Consider the following 16,781-nt stretch of genomic DNA (forward strand, 5'->3'; position numbering starts at 1 on the left):
TTCTATAATTATTAACAATAGTCCTTATTTAAATATAATGTTATTATATTATATTGTTATTGTTGTTTATGATGATGATAATAATAATAATAATGCTTTTAATACATTTATTTATTTGTAAGTAAATATCTTGTTTGCTTTTCTTCAGTTTTATAAAAGCAGAATGCTTTCACCTCAGATGTAACAATACCCTGTTATTGTGGTACAAGTAAGGAGTAATTGATGAAGAGCCGTTAAATTATTAGAAAAATAACGAGTTGGAACATCTTGGCTGTACATTGTTTTTCTAATAATCCAAGGGCCCCGAGTCAATTATTCCGCGGATACTATATGATTGCCATGCCTCAAGACATTGTTCAGATGTTTCATTGCAAGAATTTCTTTAGGTTTTTGTCCTTAAAAGCTTGTGTGTAGGTTTTAATAGCGCTTTAATAGTGCTTAAAAGCACTTTATTTTAGTGTCCGTTACATGTTACACGTTACTATAGTAATTACTATAAATTGTGCATAATTACATACAGCTAACCCTAAAACAAACCCTTATAACCCTAACCCTTGTAGGAAACTCAGAAGTGAAGACGAGAGGCTCATTTGTATCTTAATCAAGATTATTTGAGAACACAAGCTTGGGTAGCTGCAGTCATCAAGTCTGACTAAGGCAGTGTACATTGTAGTTTATATAGATTTCAGGAGGCAGTGTTTAGAAATTGAGACAAAGCACCTGGCTGATGACCTTAAACAAAGCATGCAAATGAAGTATCCATGTATAAGAACCCACCCCAGACTCTAGAGTGTTACCAGTCCTAATCCAATCAGCATAACTATTCAAAGAATGGGACAGGATCTCCAAGAGCCATAAAAGACAAAGGGTGAGATTCTCAGTAATCTGACTCATTTGACTTACAATAAAGAGAACAGGACTGGCAGGAACCTCTTGCTAAAATCTTTCCTTAACCGAATCATTCATCTGATGCCGTCATCTTTACCTTAAATGCTAAATACAATGTTCTTCCCCTTAGTTTTTCATGTGATATTATGTAAGAATGTAGGATCAGCAGATCTTAAACAGATTCCTAAATTTGTAATCCCACACCCTGCATGTAGTTAATTATTATTACTCAGTACTTAATTGTATAATTGCACTGTAACACGGACACCTTAAAATAGTCTAAACCTTATTTCTCCAAAATGTAATTTTAAAGCTATGAACAGAGGCTTGAGCCATTGAGATGCAGACTAATGCAGTTTTTGGAGAGAGAGATAGAGAGAGATTACGCTTGTGTATATTACCACTCTGTGTGTCTCTCGACAGTGCTCATCAGTAGAGTCTCTACTCATAGTGAAGTGTAAGTTTAATTGCTTCAAAAACAGCGGCATTGCCACCTCGCTACTGAGAAATGTCATGTATCTTTTCAGTTGCGAAAAGAATTGTGGTTCTGAACTCTATTCTAATGTCAATGATTGAGTGGGAGATAATTTTTTGACTGGATGAATCGGTTCAAATCTGAAAATCTGAAAATCTTCTGTGGCTAGAATTAGCAACTGCATTTACAGGTCAGGTCAGAAGATTACCAGAGTGACATTCCACAGCGTTTTTCTGCTTTGTCAGCCTCAGAGATACTCTGGCCCCATGGAACCAGCTCAGCTGGTTGTTAAAGAGCCCTTATGTAACGAAAACCTATAATGGTCCATCCATTTTCTTAACTTAAGGGGTTTGTTGCAACTTGTCTCTGATGTATAGTCTTACTCACACTCACAGGTCTGTCTTAATTAATTCTTCAACTCATCAGTTTATTTGACCATTTTACACATTTATTGAGCAAAAAAAATAAAACTGCTGTAGTGGCCATCTCATAGAGACATGTCTATGAATGCATGCGTACACCTACTCGCAGAAAGAAATGCACAGAAACACCTGACTCCACACACACTGACACACATAATAACTTACTTTTGAAGATGCTTTAGATTATTTTGATAAAGTAGGGTTGATGATTGATTTTGCTCTCCTTGAATAAAAACAGTATCTAGAGGGGAATTTCTTTCTCAGTTTTTTCTCTTTTTTTGCTTGTTTAGATAAATGAACATGACCTCCAGTACCAGGAGCAGCTCGGCCATGGAAATGGTGGAACTGTTTACAAGTGAGTGCTGCTCTCGTGTTTTGAGATTTTAATTAGGCCGATGGTGATCAGCCTCTTCAAAACCAATCTATAGGTTGTCTGCACTCATGTTCTGATTAATTTTACATTGCTCATGTTTTCAGACATCCCTCAAAACCTTTTCAATATTATGATTTTTTTTAAATGTCTTGAGACATCAGAGTAAAGGGTGATGCTGATTTAGCACTTGTGAGGGTGAAGTGACTCTTTTTGACCCTTCTAAAGCTCCTTTCGGTGCCCAAACTATACACCCCACCCAAATGATACAAGGACAGGACTGGTGAAGGCCATCGTCTTACACACACACACACAGTTCATTTTATTAATTTCTTGAACCGAGTGACCGCTGACAAGGGTCTGTGTGCTTTTGTGGATAACCCAAACACTCATCATATTCTTCTATTACTGGAGGAGCACCTCTGTGTTGTTGGAAATTGTTCAACCATTTTAAAAAAGCCAATACTGCAACCTAAACATAAATGCAGTCTGACAAGCTCAGCACTAAATGTGTTTGCCTAGATTCATTTTTTTTCCCTCAAACAAAAGAAAGTGCTGAATATTGCATTCATCTCCTAATTCAAACCATTTTCCCTTTTTTTTCTCTCTTTTAAGTGATGGATAAGAAATACAGCTGATCTGAACATAGACATTTCCTTTTTAAGTGTATAGAACATCCATTAAAAATCAATGCAAACTTTGATCTCACATGTGAGAAAAAAGGATGTGTAATGTGTTCTAAAAGACCGTAATACCAGGAATGTTTGTTTTTATTTATTTATTTTTTGTTCACTGCATATTCATGATCTTTAAGGAAAGGAAACATTCACTGTCATTGTGTTTCCTGCTCAGACTGACAGCTGCAGTGCAGTACAGGTAGCGAGAGGTGAAATGTAATGTAATGTAATATAATCTCTGATGTGGCTCGTAGGGAAATTTAGGCCAGTGTCCCATCCATCTCCACAGCTGTCCTCGATCACCTCTACTGTGCTTGCTCATGTACACACACACTCTCCTTTATGCAAAACACACACCTTTGTGACCGTCAGAATGCATACAGGATGGTGCCAAGGGTATTTGCTTAAATTGCTTTTCTTAAGAATAAATACATCTTTTTTTTCTGTAAAGCTTTAACCTTACCTCCACCCCTGTATTACTGTGTTTATAACCCACGTCTCTCTTACATATCCAATAAAAGTTAAAGGTAACCAAACATTCTCATATTCATAGACTGAAATTCGGAAAAATTATTTGCATAGATCCAAAAATATACAAAAGTATTGATGTAGGAAAAAATGGCACTTTCTACATTTCTCTTGACTTGGTTTTGTGCTCTCAGCACCCAATAATACACCACTCAAAACACATTATGGTCAGTACAAACCAAGTGAACGCATAATTAATGTAATCCTAGTAATATTGTCTTTCACCACGTCTAGTTTTGTTCAATGATGACATGTCAACCTGTCTATGCCACAATATCAAAATACTGTACAGTTTAATTGGACACAGTCTGTGAAATCAACAAAAGATACGGATTTCTCCTCCCTTTTATATATAAATATTTTGGATATATAAATACACATACATGCATTTATATATTTAAGAAAAATGTGTTATATGTAAAATATTTATTTATATATAATATAAATTGTGTGTACGTGTGTAATAAACAGTATCTCACAAAAGTGAGTACACCCCTCACATTTCAGCAAACATTTTAGTATATCTTCTCAAGGGACAATGCTATAGAAATGAAACTTGGAAATATTTTAGAGTAGTCAGTGTGCTGCTTGTATAGCAGTATATATTTACTGTCCTCTGAAAATAACTAAACATACAGCCATTATTGTCAAAATAGCTGGCAACAAAAGTGAGTACACCCTAAGTGATAATAGCTGAACGTCGTTTAACCCTGCAAAGCCACATGTCCTATTCATCATGTTCATGTTTTTGTCTGCTTGACAGGACCGTACAAATTTGTGTATCTTGTATTTGAGCAGTTAAAATTTGTGCTTTGAGTACAATTCTCTCATACTGACCACTGGATGTTCAACATGGCACCTCATGGCAAACAACTCGCTAAGGATTTAAGAATTTGAATTGTTGCTCTCCTCAAAGATAGGCTATAAGAAGATTGGTAACACCCTTAAACTTGAGTTACAGTGCAGGCCAGGGTCATACAGAGGTTTTCCAAGACGGGTTCCACTCGGAACAGGCTTTGCAAGGGTCAAATGCAATGGCCAGCATTGCTTTAGATGTTGCAGAAGCGGAAGGTCAGCTTGTCAGTGCTCAGACCATTGATGAGACTAAGATAAACTTGTTTGGCTCAGATGGTTTTCAGCATGTGTGGCGACGCCCTGGTAAGGAGTACCAAGAACATTGTGTCTTGCCTACAGTCAAGCATGGTGGTGGTAGCATCATGGTCTGGGGCTGCATGGGTGCTGCTGGTCCTGAGGAACTGTGCTTCATTGAGGAAAACATGGATTCCAACATGTACTGTGACATTCTGAAGCAGAACATGATGCCCTCCCTTCAGAAACTGTGCCGAACGGCATGATAACGACCCTAAAAATACCGCCAAGATGACAACTGCCTTGCTGTGGAAGGTGAAGGTGATGGAGATGGAGTGGCCAAGTATGTCTCCAGACCTGAACCCTATTGAACACCTGTGGGGCGTCCTCAAGCGGAAGGTGGAGAAGCGCCATGTGTCTAACATCCAGCAGCTCTGTGATGTCATTATGGAGGAGTGGAAGAGGATCCCAGCAACAACCTGTGCAGCTCTGGTGATCTCCATGCCTAGGAGGATTAAGGCAATGCTAGATAACAATGGCGCTCACACAAAATATTGACACTTTGGACACAGTTTTGACATGTTCACTTAGGGTATACTCACTTTTGTTGCCAGCTATTTTGACAATAATGGCTGTATGCTTAGTTATTTTCAGAGGACAGTAAATATATACTGCTATACAAGCAGCACACTGACTACTCTAAAATATATCCTAGTTTCATTTCTTTAGTATTGTCCCTTGAGAAGATATACTAAAATGTTTGCTGAAATGTGAGGGGTGTACTCACTTTTGTGAGATACTGTATATTATACACACACACACACACACACACACACACTGCACCTGCGCACCTCTCTTTATGGCTTTCTTTTCAGGTGAGGCGATCATCTGGTCATCTCAGGTTAGATGGCATAGAGAAAGAGATGGAGAGAACTGTCTGGTCCGCACTGGCCGCTGTAATCGAAACCTGTTTGTGTGGTTGCGTGCGTGTGTGTTCGTCGGCAAACGCACATGCATTCGATGGCTGTCTTCTAGAGGTCCATGAATACTGCATGACAGAGCTTTCATTACCTTGGGCTCTGGAGTGTAAATAACAAACAGAGAATAGGGACACATTTACGGGGGTCAGGACCACACGTCACTACGTCACCTTGCTCTGACCATGCGTCTGTCAGTCTTAAATCATCTCTGCATGACTACTCAGCAGGGTCAAAGTTCAAGGAGTTTAGCTGAACTTTGTAAATGGGCTTAGTAGGATCCATTACTGTTCAGGATGTCCTGAAGCGACCATTAAGACAACTTCATTGGTTGGGTTGGCAAACTTGGCATTAGTAAGCAGTAAGTAGTCATTTAGCAGATGCTTTTATCCAAAGCAACTTATAGCTTACATATTACACAGACAATCCCTATGGAAAGACATAAGGTTAAGTGTCTTGCTCAAGGGGACAATGGTGATGGCTTATGACTCGCTATATGCATGATGTTGAACTCGTAACTGTGGTCTGCCTTCCGATCAGGCCTGAGCTATACCCATCACTACCCATTAAGCTGTACCACCTCTAAAAGGTGATATCACTTGAGTTTGACTATTCAATTGATCATAAATTACTAGAAAACGTTCCCCTGGTTTCACAGACAATGCTTAAGCCTAGTCCCAGACTAAAATGTATGTTTGAACTCTTTTAACTGAAAGCAACTTGCACTGTCATATCCTAAAATGTTAGGGCAATTGTTTTGTCTCAAGATGCACATCAGTAATGTTTTTTTTTTTCTATGGCATGTTTATAAAATCTACTTAAATGTCCTAATTGAACCAAGGCCTATCCTGGCTTAATCTAAGCCCTGTCTGTGATACCAGGTCTTTAAGATTGAATTTTCCGTACATATTAATTTAATAAGCACATATTGGGTGTATCACTGGGCATCTCTGTATCTTGTATGGCTCAGAATCTTCCGAAGTGTAAAGTGTACCTGCAGAGTACTCTGAGGTGAGATGGGATCGAGTGTCGTCACCCTAAATGAGGGAAGTTAGCCGTCGCGTCACTTAGAGCGACATTAATTAAAGGCTTGCTGGAGTTACGAGGTGTCTGGAGCTGTAACAAGATCAGCCATCTATTTCCCATAAATCAAATGCACTGTCTCAAACACGAACCATTACGAATTTGTTTACTTCAGATATATATGCGCCTACGTACAGAGCGTCATAATCAAATCTTTTTCTTATTCTGTTCTTTCTTTTGTTTGTTTCTTTCGTGTTCATACACACATACAGTGTGCCTGTGTTGTTGTATCCACCCTCGTTTGGCAGCTGTCTGTTGTTATAGTATATTATCTGGTGGAATGGACCGTGTCGTGGGTTATTGTAACCCAAACCCTCTTCAGCACCTACTGCAGTAACCAGATCCACTGCTCGGAATGAGCAAGGATCATAATTAAATAATTGTGGCTTTGCCGTTAATTCGACCTGTAACAGGAGGCCTGTCTGGGAGAGCTCACGCTGAAACGGGAACGGAGCTGATAACGCTCCACAGCTCAGAATGTCTGAGGTTTCGCAGGTGACTGACTCAGGGTTGACCTCACCTGCATTTGACACTTAGGATGAGGACACTCCTCCTCTGAGCTCTTTTTTGAAGCGATTAAGATGCTGATAATCTGTAAATAAATACAAATGTTTAAAAAGCACCTGAGTGTCTTACTTAGTCATATAGATGTACATCTCAGGTTGCTGTGACTTAAAAAAAAAAAACCTGAACATAGTTTCCATCCTTGAATGTCAGTTATTGAATGTCTATCCTTGGATTTTTCTGTGTTACCGTGCCCTCAATTTTTTTTGACACTTTTAATGTTTAAATGCATTAGATAACAAATATATAATAGATAGATCATTTAAATATCTAAGTAAAATTTATTTTATATATAAAACTTTGGGTCCAATAAGAAGTTTATTATGCTGCTCACCAATGCTGCAGTTCAGAAATTATCCAAATACAATAAAAACAGTAACATTGTGAAATATTCAAAAGAAAAACTATCTGGATATATTTAAAAATGTGATTAATTCCTGTGATGGCAAGGCTGAATTTTCAGCAGCCATTATGCTATTCTTCAGTGTCACATGATCACATGATAGCTCATTGTTTCTGCCTAAACAAATACATGTACAAGTACAAATACAGTACAATACAATGTTAGCTCTTAAAAAAACAAAAAACAATCTCAATGCTTTTTAGTGTTTTGTTAGTTTATTAATGTGTGTATTGTCATTAATCATGATTCATTCCTTTTTTGACAGAGCATATCACCTGCTTGGGAAGAGAATTGTAGCAGTGAAGGTAAGAACAATACAAATGTCTATAAGCTTTAGAACCTCAAGCTACATAAAGTGAAAGGAATTCACTGATGCTCTTTTATAACCTTAAATAATAACATTTTTGTACATATTGTTTAGATTGCATTTTGGCTTATTGTTCAGAATTACTTGGCTCACATAGAAAACCAAGAAAACATACCAAAGACCCAACATTTGATATTGAAACTCACATTCAACAAATGGATAAGAAAATCAATCAGCCAGTAAAAAAAAAAAAAAGCAGTGCAGAAGAGGTGAACTCAGGGAGCAAGACCTCAGCGGGTCTGTTACAGGTGGACTTTACGGCGGCAGGATGCAATGAATGACTGCTGGAGATGTTAAAAGGGCTCTGCTAATTGAAGAGCACAAAAGAGCAAATCCAGCACTCCTGCACGCGCCACCACAGTTAAGCATGTTTGAGACCCTGTGGCCCTCATACGACAGAGAGGCTCTTTCTTTTTCAATCTTAGCTGTTCTCTGTTCTGTCACTTCTTCCGTTCTTTTCTCACATTTTATCCCTCTCCCTCTCTCGTCATCCTCATTTACATCTGTTTAGTTATCCTCTCACTTCTCTTATGTCTTATCTCCTATCTGTCCTCCTTTCCTTTCATTTCTTCTGCTGTGTCTGCTCATCTTTCCGTCTGCGCACTGCCTGGGTTTGCTCGAGCAGGGCTATCTATTTGGCTAAGGCTGTAAGTGATCTCTGCTGAGCTTTAACTGTGTGGCCTTGCCTTACTGCCTTACCTGTAATCAATTATTTCGGCGGGAGGCTGATAATCTAGCCTTAACTAAAGAAGCATTTTAGCTAGTCGCTGCTTCATTACAAAAGTGGGGAAGAGAGAGAGCAAATGCCTTGGTTGCAAAAAACACAACCGTTTCTAGTTCAAAACGTTTGTAATATTGGATGAAAATACAGCCGTGGAATATCTTTTTGCTATTTTAAATGGTAGACAATTGATTTTCCTGTCAATACTAGCTGAAGAGAGAACTCTTTTCAAGCATGTTTCTCAAGGATACATTCTCAATCTCAAAGTGAGCTGAAACAGAATTATTGATGCAGTTCATGTAGATGATCACAATCAGAAAAGTTGTATTTATCTGATGGGTGGGCAAAGAGTCTAGTATTGCATATGTGTTTGATATAATTTATTTAGCTTAAGAGTTCTGTTTGGGTGTAAATGGGTTGTAAATAAGTGCTTATTTAATAAATAGTTCAGAAAGTTTAATTTGAGTGGGTTCGTTCAAACGATGGCCTTGTGCTTGTTTTCCAGGTTATTCCTCTCGACATCACGGTGGAGTTGCAGAAGCAAATCATGTCAGAGCTTGAGATCCTTTATAAGGTCTGAACCTTTTTTCTCTGTGCTTGATTACTTAATCTGTATCTATATGATATTATTTTCAATGTAGTTCAGTCCTCTTTTCAGTGGATAAGAGCACTTACCTAAATTCGAAAATGTGCACTCCCGGTGTGATCAGCTACTTGAAATGCTGTATTCCCTCTCAATTCCACTAATTAAACTTAGAGCATTTTGCCCCCTCTTAAGCACTCAAGTGTAGCTTTGTTAGCTTTCTGTCCTTGAAGATGTCAAAACTTGAGTGAGAGATGAATATAATCTTGATAATTAAAAATAACACACATAAATAATCTAAATAATTTGCTCTGTACTCCTCACTTTGTGTTTGATTAAGTTAGGAGTCCTTTTCCAGGTGGAAACCACATTCATTTAGATCTGTGTGGGTTTCAGATTTCAGATTAGGTGTATTTGAGGTGTATGACTGTGATAAGTATGAAAGAAGTGTCATGAATTATTCAGGGATCAGTGCCTATGTAGTTTAGTCCATCTGCTCCAGTAACCTGCTCTGACAACAGCTGCTAGATAGACCTTAATTGATACCAATCACTCTTTGCAGCGACGAGCCAATCACATCGAATAATTAGCCAGTTCCACATATTGAATGAAATACTACGGTGTCATTAGCATCACATGGCTTACTATAAATAACTACAAACCAAATTCTTAATGAAAACAATTAGTCTAATCTTTTCATCAGTGGTACATTTTTCTTATTAATAAAGTATCTTTGACAACTATCAGGTGAATCATGCAAATTAGTCAATAAACGGTTAGCCTAAAAGTATAAATACATGTTCTTTTCATAACCATAAAGAAATGTTTAGATCACTGCATTGCCATAAACTAGCACAGATTCCTCATTCTATAAATGAGCATACACTACCATTCAAACGTTTGGGTTCAGTTATATAAAAAAAAAAAGAAATTAATACTTTTATTCAGCAGGGACACGTTAAATTGATCACAAGTGACAGAAAAGACAATTATGATGTTATAAAATATTTCTATTTCAAATGCTTTTCTATTTCTTAATGCTTTCTATTCATCAAAGAAGCCTAGAAAATGTATTCCAGTTTCCACAAAAATATTAAGCATACTTTAAATGGAAATAATAATTCACAGTGGTACTGTTTTTACTGTGCTTTTGATCAAATTAATGCAGCCTTGGTCAGCATCTTTCAAAAACATAAAAAAAAAATACTTTTGAAGAGTCCAAACATTTGAACGGTAGTGCACATTTGTGATAAAGTTAGTGATAGTGTTAGTGAGTTAGTGATTTGTGATAGTGCTGATATATTTTGATTGTGTTGTTTGCAGTGTGATTCTCCGTACATCATAAAGTTCTACAGTGCTTTCTTTGTGGAGAACAGAATATCAATATGCACTGAGTTTATGGATGGTGAGTCTCATCTGTTTTGACATTGTCAGGCATCTGGGAGGGAACATTTGCACAGGAAGAGATCACTCAGCATTTCTACAAATTTTATTGAATTATTTGTTTTTGATGTAGGGGGCTCTCTGGATGTCTATTGGAGAATCCCAGAGCATGTTTTGGGCAGGATTGCTGTTGCAGTAAGTCCTTTAAATTCTTGAAACTGTTGTCGAGTAAGCATATCAGGGAATTTTGAAAACTGGAAGATATCGGCATATCCAAGAGTGTTACAGCTCAGACTCCTGTGTGTATGTGAAGGGCCGTAACAAGCTCAACTGTCGCTCTAGCAAAACACCGTTGTGCCGCCCCCACTTCACACTCACAATTAAACACAATCTTTGAGATGCATGTGAAAGACTGGAGATTTTGTTTATTGATAAAATTGCACCAAAATAAAAGCATACACAAGCATGTTTTCTGATTTTATTTTTTTATTTTATTTTTTATTCTGCAACGTAAAACATCCGCATGCAACCACTAGTACAGCTGAAAATGCAAATTCTGTATTATATTATATTATATAATAAGAAAATGCAGGCCCAGAGTGGACTATGGACGATTCGGGAGATTTCCTGTTGGGCCGCTGGTAAATTGGGTTGGCAGCATTACTACTTCGACATAAAGACAGTTTCACACGGGACCCTACAAGTCTCAAGTTCTTTTTCAATGAGAGACTCACGGAAAGCGGCAAATCGATGATAGCTCTAGTTGAGGCGAAGCGACTGTGCAAGCGGTGCTCGTACACCTGAAATCCCATCACTTGCACGTACACAGCTCTTCATAGCGGTTAAAAATATTATAAATAGTAATATATGGCGTATATAAATATTACGCACGCAATAAGGTGAGAGCTACATGATTTGTTGATATAAGTGCAATAATGTGCCAGCCCTGTGTTTGTGTGTTTTGTCTTTGTAACACTTTATTAGTGCTGAATTGTCATTTGCACCCTGTTCTGACCCTCATTACCCTCTCCCTCACGCTTTCTCACAATAATCAAAGATATGCCACTGTTTAGATAATTCACAGCTCTATCCTCTACAGACAGAAGACGTAGACACACCCTTTCGAGTCTCTCCTGAGTTTTTCAATGAGTATGGGTGTTTGTGTGTCAATAGGTGGTAAAAGGATTAACATACCTCTGGAGCCTGAAGATTTTACACAGAGGTGAGAAAGCCACTTTTATGTAACTTGTAAAACATCTGAAATAATAATATCCAAATATTTGCTATCAGTGTAAGATCTTCATTTAGGTGATTTAGGCATGTGTATTTAGAAGTAAATTAAGTACAGTACGGTTTAAAATTGAGGACAGTAAGATTTATTTTTAAATTAATTAATACTTTTATTCAGCAAGGGCATATTCAATTGATTAAAAGTTACAGTAAAATTATTTTTTATAAAGTTACAAAAGATTTTAATTTCAAATAAATGCTTTTTTTTTGGAATAAAATCAAATAAAATCATGTCAAATAAAAAAAGAATGTATAACGGTCTCCACAAAAATATTAAGCAGCACAACTTTTCAGCATTGATAATAATCCTTCTTGAGCACCAAATCATCATATTAGAATGATTTCTGAAGGATTATGTGACACTGAAGACTTGAGAAATGGTTGCTGAAAATGTAACTTTGCCATCACAGGAATAAATTACATTTAAAAATATATTCAAATAGAAAACAGTTATTTCAAATTGTAATAATATTTCACAATATTAGTTTTGCTGTGACTGTTTTGGTGCACATAAGAGACTTGAACTGTAGTGAATGTGATAATACACACATGTTGGGTAGTAATGACCTACATGTGAATCTAAATAGTGTAATCATATTACAGAAATCAAGTGTTTATGATTAGACATTTTATATACAGAGTCAGATTTGTTTTTATGTATTGTGTGACACAATAATATGTAATACATTTGTTGTTAATTAATTTGCTGATTGTGCCTCTAATTTTTAAAACAAACATACAGACTGACTTTCAAAGGAGACACACACATAGCATCACAGTGCAATGTAATCCTTGCCTTCGAAAAATGAACTAACTAGTTAGCTATTCATAAAAGGAGTGTTACTTTGTACTTAATGCAAAGAGTATTGGTTAAATTTACATAAAAGTTGAACTCTCTACCAGATTACACTGCAGAAGTAATCAAGTCACAATGGTATTAGATAGGGCTGTAGTCAAGACCACTTTTGTCGAGTCCAAGACAAGTCCAAGACCAGGACTAGTCGAGTCCAAGTCAAGACCAAGTCCAAAGAGGTTTGAGTCCGAGTCAAGACCGAGTCCAGGACAGGAAAAAAAAGTCTGCTAAAAAATATAGCCTATAGAAATTAAATCATTATGTAATAATGAAATAATGAATGATTTAAATTTTTATTTAAAATAATTGAATTTAATTCAAAGAACAAAAAAAAAAAAATTGGAATAGGCATTTAAAAGAGAGGCAGATTATGGAGTTATTTGACTCAGAAATTACATCGGGCAATGTTCAGACGTCATTCAGCGAGATGTTCAGAAGAACGCGAGAGCTAAACTTCTACAAGCTCAATAACATCCACACACACACAAAAAAAAAAGGTAAGAAAAAAGTCTCCATTTATTAGATGTGCAAGGCAAGCAGGCAGTGTTCGGGTTGTAGGGACAATTAAAAATGTGAATATTCACGTTGCACTAGCGGTGGACTTTCAGCGAGTTTATTTAAACATTTATTTTTTAAAGAGCCGTTTGTGAGTCAAAAGAGCCGGCTCTTTTCAGTGAGCTGAGTCAAACGAGCCGGCTCACGAAAATGCCGAAATGCCCATCGCTAGTTATTAGGTGGCCAGTGTTTCACTTTCCCTCCAATAATATTTTGTTTTAATATCGCGGCGACGTATGTGTGTGCTTACTGGGAACATAATAAAGACACCTGGACTCGGTCGAGACCAAAAGCCATATTTGGCAAGACCAGTGGCCGAGACCGAGACAAGTACTACAGCCCTAGTATTAGATGCTGACATAATCTAATATTTTGTGTCTCTGTGTAAATGCATTGTTTCTCTGCGCAGATGTGAAACCCTCCAACATGCTGGTTAATACACGGGGTCAGGTGAAACTGTGTGACTTTGGAGTCAGCACGCAGGTATGTTCTAATTTGTATCCTGTGATTATTTGTTTGCATGTTTGTTTCTCTGCTTGAATGCGTATACTCACACAAGTGCTTCTTATGTTGTGTATATCTGTGTATGGTGTGAGCACAGTCAGATCAGATCAGCCATTGTCCCATCAGTCTCCATGTCTCTTCTTCGTCTCATTCCTCCAGGGACTTCTTGCCTTTGCTCCCTAACCCCCAGATACCCCTTAGATTGCTCCTCACTTCTCACTTCTCGCTCTTTCTAATTACCACATTGAGCAGATATTCAGTGCTTGTGAGTGACGGCGTGTGTGTGCGCGTGGCTGGAGACAATAGCTCAGACTGAGAAAGTCAGCATCAGTTTCCCCTCCTCTTATACACTCAGGAGTCCAACAATGGAGCCCAATCACTCCAAACAGCCTTCTTTTAATTAATATTCATACCCATGTTCCCCGAAGACATTCTAGTTGAAGCTGACCCCTGGATGAGGTGCTTGTGTGCGTTCTCCTCTGTGCCCATTCAGACCATGACACTGTATAGTAAACCTATGTCTCTCTTATTCACTTACACACACGCGCACACCGACGCACGTCAGGCCGCGGGGGAACGCTCTCATTATGTTTGTCCTGTCATTGCTGACATGTGCCATTGTGCCCGGATCTCACTGTCTCTCCCTTGTGAGAGTACGGACTAAAATTAAACCAGGCTGGCATTTCAATAACACTTCACAATAACACGCTCTTTTCAGTAGATTTAAATCAGTTTCCTCATACTGTGTTCTTTAGCTTATGGCAGAGATCTCAGGTCACCTGCTGTCACATCTGTACTGAATTTCAATGTTCAAACAGAGATAATAACTGTTCTGCTTATATCAGAGGACTGAATGTGTCAGCTTCTCTATATTATTGTTGGCTGTACACATAATGTTTAGGGGATGTTTCACCTTTGAGGTTGTGTGTGTTTGATGGTACTAGATATCCAATGCTGTCACTGCTAAGATCTTCATCAGCTATTAGGATGAGTAACAGGAATCTGTTAGTTAGTTAGTTTTGAAGTTAGATAACTCATTACAATGAGGTTCAATTTATGGACATTAGTTAATGCATTAAGTATCATGAACAACAACAGTGCTTTTACAGCATTTATTAATGTAGGTTAATGTTAATTTCTGGGTGTACAAATACACTTCAAGTTTCAAGTATACATTTATGTTAATGTATTATAAACAAGCATAAATTGGCAATTAAGGAAAATATATTTATAAATTAACATGAACTTAAATAAGTGTTGTTCATTATTTAATTACTGCTAACAAATTGAACCTTGCTGTTAAGGGTTACCATTTTTAATGTATTCATCTGTCGTCTTGTCCTTTTAAATGATAACTGTAGTACTACTATCTTTATTACTATTGTTCATACTTGGGATTAGAGATTTGAACATACCCATAATCAAGATAAAATGTGGTACTTAAAAGGATAGTTCACCCAAAAATCATGTAATCAATTATTCACCCTTATGTTGTTCCAAACCTACATGACTTTCTTCTGTAGAACACAAAAGAAGATATTTTGAAAAATTTTGGTAACCAAACTGTTTTGGTTACCATTGACTTCCATTGTGACATTTCTTAAAATACCTTATTTTCAGAAGTGAGCTCATGCTGAAAATCATGCTAATTATAAAGGGAGTGCTCTTTGCTCACTATCTGTACATTATCCATTCAAAATAAAAAAAATTCTATTATTTTTCATTATAATTTTTTTATGCTGGTAAGTACACAATGCAAAGTTTTGTGAGCGACAGATTTATTTAAATGCTTGGTTGAATTCTAAGTTGTAATGATAGACAGTGATTACCGTGTCAATGGACAGGACAAAAAAATGATGTCAAAATAGATCTGCGAAGGCCAAAGTACCTAAGAACCATGAAATTGTACTGCTATTGGCCCAAATTACTGAATTTTTGGTGTTGTGACAAAAGCTTTGCACTGAATAATCTGCTTAACACCACAGTAGAAGGATTCTAGACACACGGTTGATATGTTAATTCCTCTATTTGAGATTCTTGTTGATCTCCTGCTAAAACAATTTCGGTAACACTTTATTTTACAGTGTTCTTGTTAAACATTTCACATGTACTTGCTTTAATAAAAACAGTGAATTTTGCATAATTACATGCAACTAACTAAACTAAACCAAACCCAAAGTGTAACCAATATTTTTTCTGCTTTCTTCCACAGTTGGTGAACTCCATTGCTAAAACATATGTCGGAACCAATGCATACATGGCGGTAAGCAGCAGTCATTTCTTTAATAGTGTTTCTTTTCAGACAGTATTTCTACTTACGGGAGCAGGGAAGGCATAGGTCTTTCTTATCAGTCATACATATTTGGTTGTAAAGGCTGTCAGTCTAGCATCTGCCTATAATGCACACAAAAAAAAATCAATTTTGCCTTTTACGGAAAAATCTAATTCTTTCAGAAGTACAATTTACACACAGGCACACACATATAGACAACAGAGCTGGTTAAATGGCTAAACATCTGCACAGAGGGTATGAATGTCTGTGTGACCTTCAGTGCCAGTTATACTCCAAGCACAATTTATATTGCAAGCTGCATTGTAATGATTCTTCATGTGTCTGTGTGTCTTTGCTTCTATAGCCAGAGCGGATATCTGGGGAAGAGTATGGTATTCACTCAGACGTGTGGAGCGTAGGGATCTCTTTCATGGAGGTAAAACAGTCATATAATAATTTCTTATAAATGCCCACATATAGGGGTGGGCTCTATTGTGGTTAAGCTCATGTGATGCTGCTGTGCGGCATGGTCACAAAAGCTTATCATTTGAATGTGTTTTTACGCATTGTGGTTTAAAAACAATGGATTTAAAACCATTAAAGCGCAGTAAGCAGAGAAAGACAACATTTTGCTATATGCGCATGCTGTCAGAGAGAAGGTTTCTAAGCGCTGTCTGAAAGACACTTTCTATCTGAAAGACTTACCTCGCACACATAAAGCCGCTGCGCATAAAGCGTGTGAGAACTGAACGGAGTTCTTTTTTCTGCCTACTTGGG

General features: G+C 37.3%; 1 protein-coding gene across 2 annotated transcripts in view; it reads left to right on the forward strand.

The window, feature by feature from the left end:
* The window catches only part of map2k5 (mitogen-activated protein kinase kinase 5), a 61,623-nt gene that overhangs the window by 12,790 nt on the left and 32,052 nt on the right, over positions 1 to 16,781 (forward strand). For both annotated transcript variants that reach the window (XM_082162278.1, XM_082162279.1), the window contains exons 8-16: positions 2,076 to 2,140; positions 7,742 to 7,781; positions 9,070 to 9,138; positions 10,471 to 10,552; positions 10,664 to 10,725; positions 11,704 to 11,752; positions 13,638 to 13,711; positions 15,945 to 15,995; positions 16,369 to 16,440. In XM_082162278.1, coding sequence (XP_082018404.1) covers positions 2,076 to 2,140; positions 7,742 to 7,781; positions 9,070 to 9,138; positions 10,471 to 10,552; positions 10,664 to 10,725; positions 11,704 to 11,752; positions 13,638 to 13,711; positions 15,945 to 15,995; positions 16,369 to 16,440 — 564 coding nt within the window. The remainder of the gene's footprint in view (positions 1 to 2,075; positions 2,141 to 7,741; positions 7,782 to 9,069; positions 9,139 to 10,470; positions 10,553 to 10,663; positions 10,726 to 11,703; positions 11,753 to 13,637; positions 13,712 to 15,944; positions 15,996 to 16,368; positions 16,441 to 16,781) is intronic.

Source organism: Leuciscus leuciscus (genome assembly GCF_965113295.1).
Source record: "Leuciscus leuciscus genome assembly, chromosome: 2".
Taxonomy (NCBI): Eukaryota; Metazoa; Chordata; class Actinopteri; order Cypriniformes; family Leuciscidae; genus Leuciscus; species Leuciscus leuciscus.